Below are 22,016 nucleotides of genomic sequence, written 5' to 3' on the forward strand. Positions count from 1 at the left end.
GGTTAAGCAATGATTTCTTTCTTTTTTATTTTTTTAAGATTATTTATTTATGGGGCGCCTGGGTGGCTCAGTGGATTAAAGCCCCTGCCTTCGGCTCGGGTCATGATCCCAGGGTCCTGGGATCAAGCCCCACGTCTGGAGCTCTGCTCAGCGGGGAGACTGCTTCCCTTCCTCTCTCTCTGCCTGCCTCTCTGCCTGCTTGTGATCTCTGTCAAATAAATAAATACTCTGTCAAATAAATAAATAAAATCTTAAAAATATATTTATTTATTTATTTATTTATTTGACAGAGAGCGAGAGAGAGAGAGAGAGAAAGAGAAATAGATCACAAGTAGGCAGAGAGGCAGGCAGAGAAAGAGGGGGAAGCAGGCTCCCCGCTGAGCAGAGAGCCCGATGTGGGGCTTGATCCCAGGACCGTGGGATCATGACCTGAGCCCAAGGCAGAGGCTTTTAACCCACTGAGCCACCCAGGCGCCCCTTTTTTTTAAAGATTTTATTTGTTTAGGTAACAGGTTTTAAAAAGTAGCACCATGCTCCTCCTCATTTGTGAGTATACAGTTCAATGACTTTTAGTAACTTGATGGAGTTGTATAATGATCCCCACAACCCAGTTGTAGGACTTTTCCATCAAGCAACTGACATGCTCTCTGTCAAAAAAATAAATAAAAATTTTTTTTAATTAAAGATTTTTATTTTTACTTATTTGACAGAGAGAGACACAGCGAGAGAGGGAACACAAGCTAGAGGAGTGGGAGAGGGAGAAGCAGGCTTCCTGCTGAGCAGGGAGCCCGATGTGGGGCTTGATCCCAGGACCCTGAGATCATGACCTGAGCCAAAGGCAGAGGCTTAACCCACTGAGACACCCAGGCGCTCAAGTAACGATTTCTTAAATACACAAATAACCAAAGGAAAAAATAGATACATTAATACATTGAAGCCACCCAGGTGCCTCTGAACTAAATCAAACTTAAGAACTTCTGTGCTACAAATAATATCATGAAGAAAGTGAAGGCCAGGGGGAGCCTGGGTAGTTCAGTTGGTTAAACGTCTGCCTTCGGCTCAGGTCATGATCTCAGGGTCCTGAGATCGAGCCCTGTGTAAGGTTCCCTGTTTAGCAGGGAGTCTGCTTCTCCCTCTCCCTCTGCTCCTCCTTACCTCCCCGACTCGTGCTCACTCTCTCTCTCTCAAATAAATAAAAATTTTTAAAAAGAAAAAAAGAAAGAAAAGAAGGAAGGAAGGAAAGGGCCAATCCACAGAAAGGGAGAAAATATTTGCAAATCATATACCTGGTAAGAGACTTATATCCAGCATATATAAATAACTCTTACAACTCAATAATAAAAAGAGAAATAAACCAGCTAAAATAGGCAAAGGATTTGAATTTTCTCCAAAGGAGATGTACAAATGGTCAATAAGCACATAAAAGATGTCCAATATTATTAGCCATTAGGAAAATGCAAACCAAAGCCATGATGAGATGCTACTTTACATCTACTAGGATGGCCATAATTAAAAATATGTATTGCAGGGATGGCTGGGTGGCTCAGCGGTTGAGCATCTACTTTTGGCTCAGGTCATGATCCCAGAGTCCTGGGATGGAGCCCTGCATTGGGCTCCCTGCTCAGCAGGGAACCTGCTTCTCTCTTTGCCCCTCTTCCTGGCTTGTGCGCGCATGCTCTCTCTCTATCTGAAATAAATAAATAAAATCTTTAAAAAATAATTTAAAAAAATACGTGTTGCAGAAGATGTGGAGAAACTGAAATCCTCATTCATTGCCGGTGGGAATATAAAACAACGCAGCTACTTTGGAAAACAGTTCGGCAGTTCCTCAAAAAGTTAAATACAGAGTTACCATATGACTCTGGAAGTCTGCTCCTAAAGTTTCTTCCCAGGAGAAATGAAAGCATAAGTCCACACAAAACTTGTACACAAATGTTCACAGCAGCATTACCCATTATAGCCAAAAACAATCCAAATGTCCATCAACTACTGAATGAAGAGACAAAATGTGGTATATCCACACAGTGAAATATTATTCGGCCACAAAAAAGAAGTATTGATATGCCACAATATGAACTTTGAAAACATCATGTTCGGTGAAAGAAGTCAGACACAAAAGGTCATACGTTATATGATTCCACTCATATTAAATACCCAGAATAGACAAATCTATAGAGACAAAAAGTAGATTTATGGTTGCAAAAGAGGAGATGGAAGGGGAATGGGGAGTAGCTACTAATGGGTACAGGGTTTCTTTTGGGGGGTGATGAAAATGTTCTAAACGTGGGGTGCCTGGATGGCTCAGTCAATGAGGCATCTGCCTTCAGCTCAGGTCATGTTCCCAGAGTCTGAGGATCAAGCCCTGAGTCAGGCTCCTTGCTCAGTGGGGAGTCTGCTTCTCTCTCTGACCTTCCTCCCTTAGGTGCTCTCTCTCACTCACTCACTCTCTCTCAAATAAATAAAATATTTAAAAAAAAATTGTAAACATATGGGGCGCCTGGGTGGCTCAGTGGGTTAAGCCGCTGCCTTTGGCCTAGGTCATAATCTCAGGGTCCTGGGATCGAGCCCCACGTCGGGCTCTCTGCTCAGCAGGGGCCTGCTTCCTCCTCTCTCTCTGCCTGCCTCTCTGCCTGCTTGTGATCTCTCTCTGTCAAATGCATAAATAAATAAAATCTTTAAAAAAAAAAAAAATTCTGGGACGCCTGGGTGGCTCAGTTGGTTGAGCGGCTGCCTTCGGCTCGGGTCATGATCCCAGAGTCCTGGGATCGAGTCCCATATCGGGCTCCTTGCTCGGCAGGGAGCCTGCTTCTCCCTCTGCCTCTGCCTGCCTCTCTGCCTACTTGTGATATCTGTCTGTCAAATAAATGAATAAAAAAAAAAATTCTAAACATAGATTGCAGTGATGGTTGCACAATTATGAATATATGGAAAAAAACCCTCAAAAACAAAAACAAAAACCCACAACCCTGAACTGTACACTTAAAATGGGTGAATTTTATAGCATGTAAATTATATTTCAATAAAATTGTAAAAAAAAAAAGCTCAAGGCAGGGAGAAAATGCACTCATTTTCATATTCACAATGTGTGTCGTGATAGTTGGCATAAAACCAAGTCACCTCACTAGAAGTCTAAAAAATGAGGAAGGCTCCAGCCTTCTGGGACAGGTGGGCTCTCAGAGCATCTCTGGGTGGAAAACAATTTTGGTGGTTACCTCAGACAGCAAATATGGCTAGGAAGACATGAAGGACACATGCAACATATTCTCATACGTCTGCTTCCTTAAAAAAAAAATACTATTTCTACTGACTGATGGTATCTATGAAGATCAAAATTCCCTTAGGAAGAAGACAGAAGATTCAGAGAAAAGACAAGTATTAAGGGGAAAAGGGAAGAGAGCAGTAGTGACAGCTGCAGGGACACTCATTATGAGCAGGGATTCACTCATACCACCAATCTTTACTACATGTCCAGTACTGTTCTAGATGCAGGGGATTCAGCAAAAGGCAAAATAAAATCCCTGCCATCATAAAGAACAGAATATTCTGGTAAGGGAGGTGACTGGGGAAGGGAGCAGACATTGGCAGTGAAAGGACCATTAAAGAAAAAAGGGAGTTGAAAAGGCAGCAGGAATGGTTAAGCCAGCAGATGCAGAGAGCACTTTTTACTGACCATGTTCCCAAACACACAGTGCCTTCTCTTACTCTACACAACAACCCTGCTGTATTGTCTTCATTTGACAGTACAGACGGGCCCTAGGAACAGTCAAGGAGACTAGGTTTCTTCTTCACCTGTACAGATGCTCCATGACCGTGCTGTGCTCAACAACAATTCTATAGTGTAGAGGAAAGGGGTATCAACAAGCTACCTGCAACCTTATCAAACTCAACACCCAAAGAACAAATAATCCAACCCAGAAATGGGCAAAGGATATGAACAGACATTTCTGCAAAGAAGACATCCAGATGGCCATCAGACACATGAAAAAGTGCTCAACATCACTCAGCATCAGGGAAATACAAATCAAAACCACAATGAGATACCACCTCACACCAGACAGCATGACTAAAATTAACAAGTCAGGAAATGACAGATGCTGGAGAGGATGTGGAGAAAGGGGAACCCTCCTTACACTGTTTGGGAATGCAAGCTGGTGCAACCACTCTGGAAAACAGCATGGAGGTTCTTCAAAAAATTGAAAATAGAGCTACCCTATGACCCAGCAATTGCACTATTGGGTATTTAACCTAAAGATACAAATGTAGTGGGCGCCTGGGTGGCTCAGTGGGTTAAGCCTCTATCTTCAGCTCAGGTCATGATCTCAGGGTCCTAGGATCAAGTCCCACATCGGGCTCTCTGCTCAGCAGGGAGCCTACTTCCCCTGTCTCTCTCTGCCTGCTTCTCTGCCTACATGTGATCTCTCTCTGTGTCAAAAAAAAAAGAGAGAGAGATACAAATGTAGTGATCCGAAGGGGCACGTGCACCCAAATGTTTATAGCAGCAATGTCCACAATAGCCAAACTATGGAAAGAACCTAGATGTCCATCAACAGATGAATGGATAAAGAAGATGTGGTATATGTACAATGGAATACTATGCAGCCATCAAAAGAAAGAAATCTTGCCATTTGTGATGACGTGGATGGAACTAGAGGGTATTATGCTTAGCGAAATAAGTCGATTAGAGAAAGACAATTATCATATGATCTCCCTGATATAAGGAAGTTGAGAGGCAACGTGGGGAGTTTAGGGGGTAGGAAAAGAATAAATGAAATAAGATGGGATCAGAAGGGAGACAAACCATAAGAGACTCCTAATCTCACAAAACAAACTGAGGGTTGCTGGGGGCAGGGGGGAGGGAGAGGGTGGTAGGGTTATGGACATTGGAGAAGGTATGTGCTATGGTGAGTGTTGTGAAGTGTGTAAACCTGGCGATTCACAGACCTGTACCCCTGGGGCTAATAATACATTTTATGTTAATTAAAAAAAAAAAAAAAAAAAAGCTACCTGCATCGTATGTAATCCCCTTTAAAGAGCCACAGATGAGGCTACCACTCCTTGAAAAGATGCAAATCCTACCCATATGCTACTACAATGGCCCTAGGAGGCATCAGTGCATTACACTGGCAAATGGTATAATTACACAGTTCATGGGAGGGAAAAGGAGGGAATCTCCCAAATAGAATATTGCAGCATAGAGCAACTAAGCCAAGAGGGACAAGCTACATTACAGAGTGTTGTAGCCTGTACAATAATTACACAAATAATGCAGGGGAATTAGGTAAGTAGAAATCAACCAAAATATAGGTTCCAATCTTTCCTTATGCTAGAAAAAGAACAGGTGCCTCAAGGTTATTTACTAAACTCAAAAAAGAAAATGAACTTGTACATGACTTGAAAAGACTAAGATAAGGAAAGTACCCACAGATCAATGGAACATTGGTATATCATTCAAGGCTGAGAAGATTTGTTAAATTCTGTTCCCGAGCTCTGAGGAATACATGTGATACGCCAATCAAATGAGAACACACACATATATAAGTTCTACATGAGGTTCTCAGTAAAAATGTCTGAGTCGTCTTTTTTTTTTTTTTTTTTTTTTTGTCAGAGAGAAAGCATGTGCATGTGAGGGCACAAGCAGGAGTGGTAGGCAGAGGGAGAAGCAGACTCCCCGCTGAGCAGGTAGCTTGATGTGGAGCTCGATCCCAGGACCTTAAGATTATGACCTGAGCCAGAGGCAGATGCTTAATTGACCAAGTCACCCATGCGTCCCGAAGATTGTATTTTTTTTTTTAATCCCCACACCCAGTGTGGGGCTCAAACTCATAACCCCAAGACCAAGAGTCACGTGCCAGCCAGGCATCCCAAGGTTTTAGCCTCTTCAATTTCTAAAGCCCAATGCTTAGGGAAAGACAATATATTTTTAAAGCCAATGTAGTATGTTTTCTAAAGAGTGGAGTCAGATTTTTAAAGCTGATAAGAAAACAGTAAAATCACAGTGACACAAACTAATTTGGGGGGACGTTTAGAGTACTCATTTCTGGGCACGTCTGTACCCGGAGCAGATTAACAATGTTATGGAAACTCATCTAATTTTGAGCTGTTGATCCAAATCTATCCTGGCAGGAAGCAATAAATTAATAGTTCTAAGTCTGGGCAAAATAAAGGCAGGATGACTTTTGGCTTCCTTTCATTACAATGGGGGTGCCCTGGATTCCTGCCAACAGATCATGAACCAATGCAGGCCTTAGTTAAAGGAAATAAAGACCTTGAGAGCTCCATAACTTAGCACCTCAGCATCCACTGTGTTGCTGGTCCCACCAAACCTTGTCAGTTTCGATATTAGAGCTCTATCTTCTCGAGCAAACCTCTAGTTTGTATTTAGTCCCAATGATTAAGAATCTGTCTTGAGCTCTTCATCCTGAAGATAGTGCCTAAGTTCCTTGCCCAGTATCCCAGCCTCATGGGTCAATGTTCTTGTTTCTTAGGGACAGGAATCTTAACCCTAACCCTCAGCCTCCTATGGCTGGATCCCTGCCACGACTCTTCCCTTATAACCACCACCCTACACTTGTGTTCATTTTTGCTCCTAGACTCCTGAGAGACTATGTTCAATCTATTTGCTAGATTTTCCATGTCTTGCCTATTTCTACATCTCTGATGTACCAACCCATTGCTAAATTCCAGAATTCACTGATACCATGATCTTAATGTCTCTAGCCGTCAAACCTCCCTGACACTGACTCATCACTTGCCTGGATTGCGGAGATCACAACCACAGCCAAGGTCAGACACTCAACCAACTGAGCCACCCAGGCGCCCCCCAACACTACTCTTACACCTATTTGCAAAGTTAGTTTCTTTTCCCTGGAGAGTTTACTTTCTTCTCTTCATACCTTTGCTCATATTATTTACTCTACCTATAATTTCCTTCTTCCACAAGCTCTCAAAGTAATGAATGTTCACAATGTAATCTCTTCTTTACTCACTATAATATTATGTATTCATTACTCAAGGTGACAGGAACGCATACAGTACATTTCAGAAAGATTCTCATGAAGAAACAGTGAAAGTCCAGCATTTAAAAGGTTAATTTTCATCTATCTATAACTTTTTAAATACTGGGTCTTTTATTTATTTTTTAAAGGTTTTTTTTAAAAAAAAGATGTTATTTATTTATTTGACAGAGATTGAGACAGCACAAGCAAGGGGAGTGGCAGGTGGAGGGAGAGGGAGAAGCAGACTCCCCGCGGAGCAGGGAGCCCGATGTGGGCCTCAATCCGAAGGCAGCCGCTTAACTGACTGAGCCACCCAGATGCCCCTAAAAGATTTTATTTATTTGAGAGAGAGAGCAGAGCCAGAAAGAGAGCACAAGCAGGGGCAACAGCAGGCAGAGGGAGAAGCAGACTCCCCACTGAGCAGGGAGCCAGATGCAGGGTTTGATCCCAGGACCACCAGGATCACGACCTGAGCTGAAGGCAGACCCCCAACCAACTGAGCCACCCAGGTATCCCAGTACTGGGACTTTTAAATTTTGTTTTACAAAAGTATCAATCTCAAAGAAACCAGTTCTACACCACAATAGTTTGAGAAGCTTCCCTCCAGGGGCCACAAAACTAAAAATTCTTAAAGCAGAGTGATAAAGCTGTGCGGTCTGGCACCTGACGGGGAGAAGGGCCTCAGGAATCAGAAGGAAACTCGTGGGAGCAGATCTAGGACAGTGGGGTGGCATGGGAAAGGGGTGAGAGGCAGTGGGAATGGGCTCTGGATCCTTATTGGGACAGACAAATGGGAAGAATAAAGTAGAACTCAGGCAAGAGAAGGGGCCAGCTAGCGTTCGGATATCCCTCCAGGGGAAACAGGTTTCCTTCAGCTTTAGCCAGCCCTCATTATCCTTATCACAGAAGCTCTTCACGTTTTTTAGGTTATGGAAACACTCTAAGAATCTGATGAAAATTATGGACTGTCTTTCCCAGGAAACTGCACATGACTATAGCTCCTAATACAATTACATTTAATGGACACCTGGGTGACTCAATGGGTTAAGCCTCTGCCTTCGGCTCAGGTCATGATCTCAGGGTCCTGGGATCGAGCTTCTCTGCTCAGCAGGAAGCCTGCTTCCCCCCCTCTCTCTGACTGCCTCTCTGCCTACTTGTGATATCTCTCTCTGTCAAATAGATAAAATCTTTTAAAAAAAATACAATTACGTTTAAAACCAAATATAATCCTAGGACATTTATGAAAACCATTCACAAATCCCAAATTAAGAATGCCTTAATTAGGGACGCCTGGGTGGCTCAGTTGGTTAAGCAGCTGCCTTCGGCTCAGGTCATGATCCCAGCGTCCTGGGATCGAGTCCCGCATTGGGCTCCTTGCTCATCGGGGAGCCTGCTTCTCCCTCTGCCTCTGCCTGCTGTTCTGTCTGCGTGTGCTTGCTCGCTCTCTCTCTCTCTCTCTCTCTCTCTCTGACAAATAAATAAATAAAATCTTTAAAAAAAAAAAAAAAACGCCTTAATTAGGGGCACCTGGGTGGCTCAGTCGGTTAAAGTCTCTGCCTTCAGCTCAGGTCATGATCCCAAGGTGCTGGGATCGAGCACCACATCGGGCTCTCCGCTCAGCAGAGAGCCTGCTTCCCACCCCCTCTCTCTGCCTGTCTCTCTGCCTGCTTGTGATCTCTGTCAAATAAATAAATAAAATCTTAAGAAAAAAAAAAAAGAATGCCTGAATTGAAAAATTCCTTAAAAAGAAAAAAAATTCCTGAGGGGGCACCTGGCTGGTTCAGTTAGTAGAGCATGCAACTCTTGATCTCAGGGTTGGAAATCTGAGCTTCACTTTGGGTGCAGAGATGGAGGGAAGGGAGAGGCAGTGGCTAGGGGGCAGAACGGAAATAGGTTCTGCCATCATATAACCTTTTGTGATGGTAAACTCATTACCACAGACACGGTTTCCGATTTAAAAAGGAAAAATATCTAAAAACAAATTAGTTGGCATTCAGAGCAAGTGTCAATCACAGCTTTACAACGAGGAGAGAAAGAATTCCCTTGTTCCACCAAATCACCTACCAAATGTTTTCCCGAATTCTTTCATCAAGGAACATTTTCAAAAAGGAAGATCCTTAAAACTGTAAATATAACTTGAATCATTGGTATGAATTAATTTCAGCCTAGATATAAACTGATATCAGATCCTTTCCTATCTTCACAAGGATTATGAAGCAGGCAAACAATGAACCTCAGAAGGGAGAAAGCAGAGTGACAAACAGAAATAACAGAAAGGAGAACCTGGGACATTGCTTATTGCACAATCGCTGGCAATCTGCTTTTACCTCGGCCGCAAACACAAACAGCACTTCAGAATGATTTCATATCCCACTAGATAAATGTGCCAGTATTTTCCCAGCAACTATGGTTACGACCAACTTCCAAAGGTTTTCTAAGTACTCCTAGCCGGAGTGAAACAAAGTTAGATTTTTCTTTTTTTCTTTCTTTTACGCTTAACTTTCACTTAAGCTAAAGCTTCTATAAAGTTAGGTATTTCCTGTGTTGTGAAGAATAAGCAAAAAAGCGACATAATGGAGCCACATGAAACATTCAAACTTACTTGCAAAATATGTGATCACACTTTGTGGAAACAGGCTCTTTGATCAACTCCAGACTAGAAGGATAGGGGGAAAAAAAAAAAGAAAGAAGGCTCAATAATTCATTTCAATATAAATAAATTCTTGATAAAGAAGTGCAATTTTAAGCTGCTATAATTGAGTCAAGGTAAGTCTTTAAGTTCACTTAATAAATATTAAATGTCTGCTAAAATACAGCAGAGAATATGATCCTTACATTTCTGAGCTTTCAAACCTCAAAACAGAATATATTACTCTTTTCCATACTCTCTTTATTTTTAGCATTTAAAAGATTGGCTGAGGTGCACCTGGATGGTTCAGTTGGTTAAGTGACTGCCTTCGGCTCGGGTCATGGTCCCAGGGTCCTGGGATGGAGTCCCATATCAGGGTCCCTGCTCTGTGGGGAGCCTGCTTCTCCCTCTCCCTCTGCCTGCCACTCCCCCTACTTATGTTCTCTCTGTCAAATAAATGAATAAAATCTTTTTAAAAAATTGGCTGACATTAATCTACTATTTGTTTTCACTGATATATTTTTCAAGCTAAATTTGTGGGGAACATCCTATACCTTAACTAAACTTTAAGCTCCATGAAGATAACAAACTTCTTGTATTTCTTTTGGGTCATCTCACAGCACCTTCTTTCTTTCTTTTTCTTTCTTTTTTTTTTTTTTTGCGTGAGTGCCTTTTTATTTTAAATTTCTTTCTTTTCCTTTCTTTTCTTTTCTTTTTTTTTCTAGTAATCGCTAGACCCAATGTGGGGTTCAAACTCACCACCCTGAGATGAAGCGTCTCATGCTCTATGGACTGAGCCAGAGAAGTACCCCTTAAATTTCTTTCTTTCTTTTTTTTTCTTTTTTTAAAGATTTTATTTATTTGTCAGAGAGAGAGAACATATGCATGGGGAATTGCAGGCAGAGGGAGAAGCAGACTCCCAGCTGAGCAGGTAGTCAGATGCGAAACCCAATCCCAGGACCCTGGGATCATGACCTGAGTTGAAGGCAGACACTCAACCCACTGAGCCACCCAGGCATGCATATCCAGGCATGCATATCCACCCCTTAAATTTCTTAATATGGAAAACTTCAAGCATTTACACAAATAACATAGTAAAATAAACCCCATGTACCATCACTTAGTTACAATTATTAACTCAAAGCCAGTCTTACTACATCTGTACAAACACCCACCCAAATAAAGCCCAGATCATTTTAAAATAAATCCCAGGAGTCATTCATTTCATCTATAAATATTTCAAAACATATTTTTAAAAGGCAAAGATCTTTTTAGGGTAACCATGAAACAATACTACTCTCAAAAAATAATTTTCGGGGCGCCTGGTTGGCTCAGTCGTTAAGCATCCCAGTCATGATCCCAGGGTCCTGGGATCGAGCCCCACATCGGGCTCCCTGCTCAGTGGGAAGCCTGCTTCTCTCTCTCCCACTTCCCCTGCTTATGTTCCCTCTATCGCTGTGTCTCTGTCAAATAAATAAAATCCTAAAAATAATAATAATAATAATAATTTTCTTTAGGGGCGCTTGGGTGGAAAGTTGCTTAAGTGTCTGACTCTTGGTTTCAGGCCCTGATCTCAGGGTTATGAGATTGAGCTCTGTGCTCAGTATGGAGTCTGCTTAAAATTCTTTCTCCCTCTGTCCCTCCCTGCCACATTCTCTCTCTCAAATACATAAATGAATTTTTAAAAAAATAATAATTCCTTTATATCATCTAATATACAATATGCTAACATCCCTCACTGTCTCTTAAAATTTAATAATTAATATCTATTTAAATCAGGATTCAAACAAGATCCATGCACTGCATTTGACTGATGTATCTTAGGTATCTTTTAATCTATAGCTCTCGCTTCCCTTTTCCCCCTTGTCAATTATTTTAAAAAGCAGGTCATTTGATCTGTACCACTTTTTAAAATGATTTTATTTATTTATTTGACAGAGAGAGAGAGATCACAAGTAGGCAAAGAGGCAGGCAGAAAAAGGGGGAAGCAGGCTCCCCGCTGAGCAGAGAGCCCGATGCGGGGCTCGATCCCAGGACCCTGAGATCATGAACTGAGCCAAAGGCAGAGCCTTAACCCACTGAGCCACCCAAAGCCTCCTGTACCTTTTTTTTTTTTTATATCTTATTTATTTATTTGACAGACAGAGATCACAAGTAAGCAGAGAGGCAGGCAGAGAGAGAGGAGGAAGCAGGCTCCATGCTGAGCAGAGAGCCCGATGCGGGGCTCGATCCCAGGACTCTGAGATCACAACCTGAGCCGAAGGCAGAGGCTTAACCCACTGAGCCACCCAGGCGCCCCTCCGGTACCATTTTTTAAAAACAGATTTTACTTATTTGAGAGAGAGCTCGTGCGCACGTGTAGGAGCAAGGGGAGGGGCAGGGGGAGAGGGAGAAACAGGCTCCCCACTGAGCAGGAAGCCCTATGCAGGGTTCAATCCCAAAACCCCAGGATCATGACCTGAGCTGAAGGCAGACGCTTAACAACTGAGCCACCCAGGCACCCCCAGATTCAATTTCTTTTAAAGATTTTATTTATTTATTTGACAGACAGAGATCACAAGTAGGCAGAGAGGCAGGCAGAGAGAGAGGGGAAGCAGGCTCCCCGCTGAGCAGAGAGCCCGATGTGGGGCTCAATCCCAGGACCCTGGGATCATGACCTGAGCTGAAGGCAGAGGCTTTAACCCACTGAGCCACCCAGGTGCCCCAGATTCAATTTTTTGACAAAAACATTTCACAGGTGGTATTGTGTGCTAGGACTTATTATGTCACTTTAGGAGGTACATGATGCTTGGCTTGTGCTTACTTTGTAAAAAAACAATGTAATAAATACTCACCATAGAACATTTAGAAAATAAAAAAATAAATTTAGAAAACTATTAAAATTTTGAGAAAAGAAAATTTTGTCACCCAAATTCCCATCCCTACCAGTCTATTCACAAAATCTTAGTATCTTCCTGAGATTATTTCACTTACTAATACAACAAGGAATTATACACAAGTACAATTCCTAGAGGGGGAGGTAGAGCAGGAGACAAAACAAAGCCTGTCCTTATAGAACTTTCATTCAAGTTATGGTAAGACAGTTAACTGAGAATTAAACAAGAACATATGGGAATAAGAGCTAAAAATAAAAATAAAGCCCTGTAACAGGGACAGAGAGTGCTGGGTGGGGGGACATTGTATACAGAGTGAACAGGAAAGGCCTCGCTAACGTGACATTGGCAGACAGTTGCATAATGTGAGGAAACAGGCTGTGCAATCATTGGGGGAAAACATTCCCGCAGAGGGAGCAGAGAAGGCAGACTCTGAGCAGGTCCCTGCCTGGCATTTCTGAAGGTCAGGGAGCAGGCCATGGGGCAAAAGCACTAGTACAAGAGGTCAGGCAGGCATCTGGGAACCTGAGCAGGTAGGAACCTATAGGCCATTTTGAGTCTTTATCTTTTATTCTGAATGAGAACTTCAGCAACGGGTTTTTGGTATAGTTCAGCCAGGACATCAAACAACAGGCCATCTGTGTGTGGCAGGAATGTGGGTCTTTTCATTACGTGTTTCACTTTTTAGAAAAGGATCCCAAGAAAAGCTGGGGGACAATAGCCTCGTTGTGAAAGGTTTGGCAACACAACTCTTGTGATCACACGGTTTCTGACGCAGCACAGGTAACAGAGAAGAAAATATCACAGGAAGTCAGAAGGCCAGGTTTCTACTACCCGGTCTCTTTTTTTATTAGCAGAGTGACCTCAGGCCAAGCCCTCGACCTGAATCCCGGGTTCCTTCTCTGTTACCCACTCTAACAGTCTCTTGAGGTTATTGTCAGAATAAAATTAAATGTTACTTAGGAAAATGTTCACAACCTGAAATGACTTGTACCAAAGCGAGAATTATTATCCGGACCTAATATGATTTTAAAAAGAAAAACCACCGACAAAGGGAACTCTGATTTGCTACTAAATTACAAATCCTCAGATAAGCTACATATCAAAGAAATTCTCAGTAAAGGCGAAATTGGATTTAGCTATGATACCAGATGGCTTTCATTCTCACCACTGACTCAACTCTGCAATAATTATGTTTCAGTATGGTAATTATAAGCCGAGCTATACAAACATACTGTAAACACAAACTTTAAATGGATGAAAACTTCGAAATGTAAAAAGGTAAGGACTGTTGAAAAAAAAGCTTGAAGAGGAAATGGGGAAAAGGGCCTCTGGGTGGCTAAGTTGGTTAAGCATCTGCCTTTGGCTCAGGCCATGATCCCAGGGTCCTGGGATCAAGCCCAGCATCACATCAGGCTCCGTGCTCAGCGGGGAGCCTCCTTCTCCCTCTGCCTGCTGCTCCCCTCTCCCCCCATCCCACTCATGCTCTCTCACTCTGCTCTCTCTCTCAAATAAATAAATAAAATCTTAACAAAAAAAAGAAGAGGGGGGGTGCCTGGGTGGCTCAGTGGGTTAAAGCCTCTGCCTTCAGCTCAGGTCGTGGTCTCAGGGTCCTGGGATCGAGCCCCGCATTGGGCTTTCTGCTCGGCGGGGAGCCTGCTTCCCTCTCTCTCTCTGCCTGCCTCCCTGCCTACTTGTGATCTCTCTCTCCCTGTCAAATAAATAAATAAAACCTTTAAAAAATATATATATATATTTTATATATATATATATATATGTAAAGTAAATAGAAAATAAAATAAATAATAAAAATCTAAGCCTATTGTTAATAGAAAATAGATTTTAAAAAATAGGGAGTTGGAAAACATACAATAGCTAGTTGAAAATGATAATTTACCATTAACTTTCATTCTTGCATCTGTACTTCTTACATATCTGAGCTTTTTAATTGATGGTTTAATTTGCCACAATGAGAAAGAACATTACATTTTTATGACTGAGTCTCGTGGAAATGTAAAATAAATGGACCCAGATGCCACACTATTCAAGACTTTCTGATCACTCTTTGTAAATATCATGAGTAAGTTTTATGCTATTTCAAAAGCAATTTTTTTTTCCGGTTGTCATTTCCTGCTTCTCTGGCTCTGATGATTCATACAGTAGGCTATAAATCTCATTTAGCTCTTGTTTTTATTTAGCTGAAATGTTCAGGGGCAAGGGAGAGGAGGCTTACTTACAAATCTTGTATCTCTCTGGAAACACGACTTGCATTTTCTTTAATCTAATTTACTTGACTCCAAATAGAAAAACAACTTTGAAGCACAAAGAGAAATGTACTTGAATTTACTCTCCTTTATTGAAGGGGCAATAGGTAAAGCTTTCCAATTTACCTTTTGAATATTACCCACCACTATCCATCACGATATTAAAAACCATTAAACTATCAAAGAACCAATTTAGCTTATTATTTAATACCTTCAACAAACGTTTAGTGAGTGGCTACTATGTCCCAACTACATTGCTCTAACTACTAAGGACATGGAAGTAAACAAAAGAAATAAAAACCCTTGCTTTCATGGAGTTTAAATTCTATAAGGGTAAAGAAAAAGAATAAATTATACAGAATGTTAGATAGTAATAAAAGCTATGGGGGTAAAAAATAGGAAAGGGAAATAGTGTGTTGGGGGTGATGGTTTTATCACTTTAAATAGAGTTGTCTGGAAATGCCTCTTTGAAAAAGTGGGTTTTTTTTTTTTTTTAAGATTTTACTTATTTATTTGAGAGAGAGAGAGAGAGAGAGAGAGAGCGTGAGAGAGAGCATGGGGGGCGGGGGGTGAGAGGGACAGGGAGAAGCAGACTCCTGGCTGAGCAAGGAGCCCAATGTGGGAGTCAATCCCAGAACCCTGGCATCATGACCTAAGCCAAAGGCAGACAATTAACCAACTGAACCACACAGTTGCCCAGCATCCAACTCTTGATCTCAGCTCAAGTCTTGATCTCAGGGTTGTGAGTTCAAGCTCCACATTGGGCTCCATGCTGGGCATGGAACCTACTTAAAAAACAAAAAACAAAACCAAGAGGCCAGATTGACCAGAATAAAAGGAATAAGATGAAATAGGGTAGGCAACAATTCTTCTAAGGTTCCTTTCTGGCTTTTCACCAAGACAGCCCAAGGTATAGCTTTTAATTATTTTGCAGATTCAGCAAATGCCACAGATATCACCTAGTGACTGCTTGGGGTTCATAACCTGTATTGTGCCATCGACCCCCTTTGGCAGCTGGTGAATCCCATAAACACCCTTCCCAGAACAATGCTTTTATTTTTTTTTTAATAAAAAAAATATAAAATTATACAAGAAACCAATTATGTTGAAATAAAGTTCTAGCCATAGGCCCTCAAGGGTCGAGGAGGGTCAGCAAATTAAGAGCTCCTGAATACAAACAAGAGAACTTCTTGGAGTGACAGATCTGTTCTATATCTTCACTGGGTCACACAGATATAGACACTTGTCAAAACTCATTGACTTGCACACTTAAGATCTCTGCATTTCACTGTACATAAATTATGTTTCAACTGGAAAAAAAAACCTTGAGGGGCGCCTGAGTGGCTCAGTCAGTTAAGCAGCTGCCTTCAGCTAAGGTCATGATCCCAGGGTCCTGGGATCGAGCCCCGCATCAGGTTCCCTGCTCATTGGACAGTCTGCTTCTCCCTCACCCTCTATCTTTTGGCTTTGTGTTCTCATTCTCTGTCAAATGATTAAATAAAATCTTAAAAACAAAAACAAAAAAAACCTTGAATATTTAGAATATTCTAGCTCCCTCTCTATAGATGAAGAAAAATAAAGACGTACTCAAAAAGTCAGAGACTTGCCAAAGGCTTTGATGATTTGGAGTATTCTTTTTTTTTTTTTTTTTTAAGATTTTCTTTTTGGGCACCTGGGTGGCTCAGTTGGTTGGGCAAAAGCTTTTGGCTCAGGTCGTGATCCTGGAGTCCAGGGAGAGTGAAGAGTCCCGCATTGGGCTCCCTGCTGGGCAGGGAGTCTGCTTCTCCCTCTGACCCTTTCCCTTCTCATGTTCTCTCTTTCTCTCATTCTCTCTCAAATAGATAAAATCTTTTTTTTTTAAGATTATTTATTTATTTATTTGACAGAGATCACAAGTAGGCAGAGAGGCAGGCAGAGACAGAGGGAGGGAGAAGCAGGCTCCCCGCTGAGCAGAGAGCCCGAAGTGGGGCTTGATCTGAGGACCCTGGGATCATGACCTGAGCCGAAGGCAGAGGCTTTAACCCGCTGAGCCACCCAGGTGCCCCTCAAATAAATAAATCTTTAAAAAAAAAAAAAAAAAAAAAAAAAAAAAAGATTTTATTTTCACGTGATCTCTACATTCAACATGGAGCTCAAACCCACAACCCCAAAATCAAGAGTCGCATGCTCTGCCGACTGAGCCAGCCAGGCACCCCCATATTCTTTTTTTTTTTTAAAAGATTTTATTTATTTATTTATTTATTTATTTTTTAAAGATTTTATTTATTTATTTGACACAGAGAGAGAGAGATCACAAGGAGGCAGAGAGGCAGGCAGAGAGAGGGGGGAAGCAGGCTCCCCGCTGAGCAGAGAGCCCGATGTGGGGCTCGATCCCAGGACCCTGAGATCATGACCCGAGCCGAAGGCAGAGGCCTAACCCACTGAGCCACCCAGGCGCCCCTAAAGATTTTATTAAGAGAGAAAGAGAAAACACGAGAAGGGGGAGGGGCAGAGGGAGAAGGAAAAGCAGACTCCCCACTGAGTAGGGAGTCTGACTTGGGGCTTGATTCTAGGACCCCAGGATCATAACCTGAGTGGAATGCAGACGCTAAACCAACTGGACCACCCAGGCACGCACCCCACTCCACCAAGTATTCTTATTTCAATATATAGGGCTACTTCAACCAAAGACCTACGCACTCACAAGCACAAATCATTTGTGATTTTATTTTGCCACTAATAACTATGCCTGTTCCAAGTCACTGAGCTGTATTTAGAGCTTGGATGAAAAGGCCAATTACTCCAAACCAGATCTCTGAGCCCAAGTAGAATCAATCAAGACAGTCTATGAGCTAGGAAAGATAGGGGAGCAGAAATGTGTTAAGGGAGTAAAAGGGGAAGGGGAGAGACAAAGTGGAGAAAAAGGAGTAAATTCCTAAACTCAAAGCTCTCAAGTTAAGAAAAGCAGCAACTTTAATAGTCTAATCTTAATAGATATAATTTTTTCTTAATATATGCAAGGTCAATTCTGCTTATTTGCATAGGATATAATCAAATAAAGAAGAATCTCAAATTAATAAACCCTTCTGTCGACTTACCAGATTGGACACTCTAAGATTTTCTGCATAGCATTAAGGACATTTTGTACTTCTTCAACACGATCCGCAGGTAAATCCATTTCTTCCTGTTCCAGTGAATTTTGAGGCATAAGCTTAAATATATATGTGTATATTTGTATGCACACACACACATTACTTTGAAAGGTTTCTAAGAACAGCCTAGTTTCATTAAATGTGATTTTTAAACAAGAAATTTAGACTGGAGTGCTTTAAAATCACACCAATCACAGAATTAATAACAAAAGCTTTTTTTTTTTTAATTTTAAAAGCTGTGTTTTTTGGGTAATTAAGACCATTTAAATTGCCTCCCCCCCACACACATAAAGCCTCCAACAACTTTCTTTTGGTCTTTTTCTCTCTCCAAGAAAAAAAAGCCACAGCGGAGTGACTGGGTGAGTGATGGCAGCCTCATATTTCTCCAATGATCCTGGCTCTTTTCTTTTTCTTGGTGAAAATCAACCTCAACAAAAACAAACCCAACACCAACCACCGCTCCCATACCCCTGCTCTTCCCCAGTGTTTCCCACTGGTCTGCATTTCTTTCAGGATCCTCTTTAGGAACGTCCCTGCCGGTAGCATCGGTGACTACTGACGCCCCTCTACTTTCTTCCTGTCCCTTCTCAGAAACGCGTATGAAGCCAGTTCTTTCTTAAGGCTGTCCCTCCGACAAAATCCAGCCTCCTACTCTCAGACACATTCCTGTCCCCTTTCCCTCCTCAGGACCTCCTTCTCAGATATACCAGCCGGTCTTTTTATACTATGATGCTCCTCAGGACACATTCCGGTTCCTGCCATCAGGATTCCCCCTCGGACACATTCTGCCCCCTCCCTTATCCTCAGTGCCTCCGCTGCCCCGAGACCCACAAAGTGCCCCCATCCCCATGATTTCCGCAGACTCACGTCTTAGTCTTCTCAGGTTCCCACCCTCTGCCGGTCCCTGCCAGGTAACACCCATCTTGCTCTCTCACAGCACACTTGGGACCCTCTCCCTTCCCATGGGCTCGCTTACCTTCACTCAGAGCAAAGTGTCGGGGCTTCCCGGGTACAGGGACCCAGTTCCCTGAAAACCCCCCGGACCACCCTCAATCCTGAAAGCCTTGGCGAGTTCACGCTGCGCAGTCGCACTTTCAATTTATCTGTAATTCCCGCGCTTTCCTGTTGCCATGGAAAGTGGCCGCAGCCACTCAGCGAGAACCTTCCTGAATACGACATCGAAACCCGTTACGGAAGGGCGGAGCAGAAAGAGCCGAGAGTCTCTCCGGGCTCCCGATTGGTCATCCATTCTATCCGCCATTACGTAATTAGAAAGAGACGGAAGAGACGGAATTCTCCCGGAGTTTTCTGTTAGGCCCCTGCCCCCTCACCTCTACGCTTCTACTGGCGGCTTATTACGTCACAGTTTGCTGGACTAGGGCCGGAATCACTACCTGAAGCCCGAATATGAGCTCAAGATAGGCTGAAACAGTCGCAAAAAAGGGGCCCTGTTCCCTCACCATTTCTGCCGCATGGAAGTCTCCAGTTTAGGTAAATAAAAGGATTGTGTGGGGAAAAACTACGATTTCCAGGATGCATTGCGGATCGACAGGTCTTCGCCACAGTGTTCCTTGGAAACTGTAGTCTTATGGAGAGGCGCTTTGGACACCGGAAGCGGGCGCGATTCTCATGGCTAGCCAGTTGATAGTTTGAAGAGCTCCGTGCGCTTATGCACGTCAACAGATATGGATTGGAGTGTTAGGTTTTCGTATCTTGAGAGCGGCGAATAGGCTAAAGAACCTACAAGTCCAAGGAAGACTACAATTCCCATCCAGCCCCGCGAGTCTCGGGCAAGGAGTCCACTAAGGTCAGTGACCTAAGGGAACTCGGAGGGCGCCGAATTTACCTGGGAAGGGGAAATGGGCTTAGCACCACGACTGCGCACTCGTAGTTCCGCCCCTCTGCCCCAGTGTTTGTTATTGTTGTGCTGTTCTGGCAGCTCCTGCCCCGCCCCTGGCACGCATGCTTGGCCAATCAGTGGGATGGTAGTTTTGAGGGACAACTGATAAGAGCCAATCACCTTGTCGGAAACTCAGAAACTGGGGACTAGGCCCTATTTTTATCCGCCATGTTAGATTCACCCCGCAGGGATAGCAGCGGAGCTGGCAGCGAACGGTTCTTGCACTGGCCTCCGGCAGGCGCCCCCCGGGGGCCGGGAGCTGGTAAGAAAGCAGCTGCGGTTACGGAGGGGTGGTAGCACATCGCCAGTGAGAGGGCTAGGGGAAGTTTAAGGAAGGGATCCTGCAAAAAAAAAAAAAAGGGGGGGGGGTGCTGCTTTTCCTGTGTCTGTGGGCAGCCAGTCTTGTCAGTGACCGGATGAGAGAGCCGAGCTGGCTGAGCGGCCGGATACTGCCAGAGAAATGGAGGGTCCGTGGCTCAGAACCTCAGCCTCCGCTGATGCAAGGCCAAGACTTCTTAGCAGAAAGGGGGCCTAAGCAAAGAAAACGAGAGAGTCCTCAGAGGGTGGTGACACTGTCTTGGGGACGTGGAGTGCTAGGAAACGATAACTGGAAGACTAGGATGAAGTGTGCAAGGAAAAAAAAAAAAAAATGACACTGCCCATAGCCTCCCAACCCCATCCCCCTCCGCTTGTTGAGAACCTCATAAAGAAGTCTCCTTGGTCAGGGACCTCAGGTATTGGAAGGACACCTTTTTTCCTTTTTGTCAAACACACAGCTATAGGTCACACATTTTAACCCCCAGATAGCTTGTCAGGCCTTTGGTGGAGATAGTAATCAAAGCTCAGGTTACCAGGTCTGCTTCATTAACGGGATTTTTGGTATCCTGAAAAAACTGACGTAGAGGAAAAACTCTTTTGTGCCAAGCAGAGGTGAGCCAGTGGCATGAACTTCTAATAATGACGGTTTTGAAAGCTGAAGGCCTGGGTCCCAGCCATCTGACTTCACTGGCTTTAAACCTACAAGGACAGATGGTCCTAACCATAGCTTTGGTATTTCCACAAGTTCAAGATTAATGCTCTTGCTGAAAGAATTTTCACATAAAAGCCAAACAGAAATAGGCAATTCTTTATGAAGACCTGGATATGATCCAGCTTAGCTAGAATCCCCCACTTCCTGTTTTCTCTCATCAGCCTTACCAGCTGGATGAGCTCCAGGGTAACTAAACTAATTTTAATTGTGTAATTTGAGAAAAGGGGAGTTAGTTTCCTTCCTCCTGGATCCTCAAAAGTGTGGAAGGGTTTCTCGGAAGTTGAAAAGTGAGACCGTGTTTCAGAATATCTACTTTTTGGCTGACTGAACCAGTTACTTAATTTCCCTGATATTTTTTTTGCCCAGGAATCTGGGGAGTTGACAGGAAATCTCTCCAAATGTTAAGGACCCCAAGAATTGCATTCCATGTAAATGAATACTAGATGTCAGCAGATTGGTGCTAGAAACTGGTATTTTTTTGGTAGTGAACTTGGCTCTAGATAAAGACAATGGAAAAAATAGGAGGGTAATTGTTTTGGGATTAAAAAAAATCCCTGATCCTCAGAGACTTCAAGGTCCTTTTTAATGACAGCCTCAATTGTATTGTTTCACAGGGCACTGCATTTTGGTTTTTAAAGACTGATGTATTGTAATCATTTTTACATTTGAGTAACGTTTTCAGAGAACTTGCACACCCGTTTTTATTTGACCTATTTTATAAATTAAGAGGCTGAAGCTCACGGGTTAAATGACTTGCTCACCATTACGTGACTAGTAATGTGTCAGAGCTGGGTCTGGAGCCCAGCTCTTCTCAACCCTTTTGCTCCCTCCCCCAGTATGCTGCAAACTGCTGAGACTTAGTCTTACTCATCTCCTACCTCCTATGCCTAGAGCAGAATCTAGTTATTTGAAGAGATTTTTTAAAGATCTGTTGATGAATATGTTTAAAAGATGACCTTTTTTGTTACAACTTCGGTTTGGATTTTAGCAAACTATTTTTCATGAAGTCTTAAGAACAAACCCATCTAACAATTCATCAGTAAATAAAATCCTTAATTAAAAACAACTGACCAGAGGGTTGCCTGGCCTGCTCAGTTGGTAGAATGTGCAACTCTTGGTCTTGGGTTTTAGGTTTGAGCCCTATGTTAGGTGTAGAGACCACTTAAAAATAGAATTTTTAGGGGCGCCTGGGTG

General features: G+C 42.8%; 2 protein-coding genes across 9 annotated transcripts in view; one reads left to right on the top strand and one right to left on the bottom strand.

Annotated features, from left to right (window-relative positions):
* LOC111151634 (BRCA1, DNA repair associated) overlaps positions 1 to 17,948 on the bottom strand; it is a 63,268-nt gene extending 45,320 nt beyond the window's left edge. For 5 of the 6 annotated variants that reach the window (XM_022509750.1, XM_022509755.1, XM_022509754.1 and 2 more), the window contains exons 1-2: positions 17,839 to 17,920; positions 9,598 to 9,651 (exon numbers count right to left, since the gene is read on the bottom strand). In XM_022509750.1, the coding sequence (XP_022365458.1) occupies positions 9,598 to 9,651; positions 17,839 to 17,918 (134 nt within the window). In that variant the 5' untranslated portion in view covers positions 17,919 to 17,920. Of the gene's footprint in view, positions 1 to 9,597; positions 9,652 to 17,838 lie in introns of all 6 variants that reach the window. The other variant, XM_022509751.1, reaches the window with a different exon arrangement.
* A 1,408-nt stretch (positions 17,949 to 19,356) lies between these two features.
* Positions 19,357 to 22,016, top strand: part of LOC111151636 (NBR1, autophagy cargo receptor) — a 34,545-nt gene continuing 31,885 nt past the window's right edge. The window contains exon 1 of one of the 3 annotated variants that reach the window (XM_022509759.1): positions 19,357 to 19,699. The gene's annotated coding sequence lies outside the window, so the exon portion shown is untranslated. Of the gene's footprint in view, positions 19,700 to 19,958; positions 20,055 to 22,016 lie in introns of those variants that run through there. The other 2 variants (XM_022509756.1, XM_022509757.1) reach the window with 2 other exon arrangements.

This window comes from Enhydra lutris, unplaced genomic scaffold, assembly GCF_002288905.1.
Source record: "Enhydra lutris kenyoni isolate GAN:26980312 unplaced genomic scaffold, ASM228890v2 scaffoldscaffold26, whole genome shotgun sequence".
Lineage (NCBI taxonomy): Eukaryota > Metazoa > Chordata > Mammalia > Carnivora > Mustelidae > Enhydra > Enhydra lutris.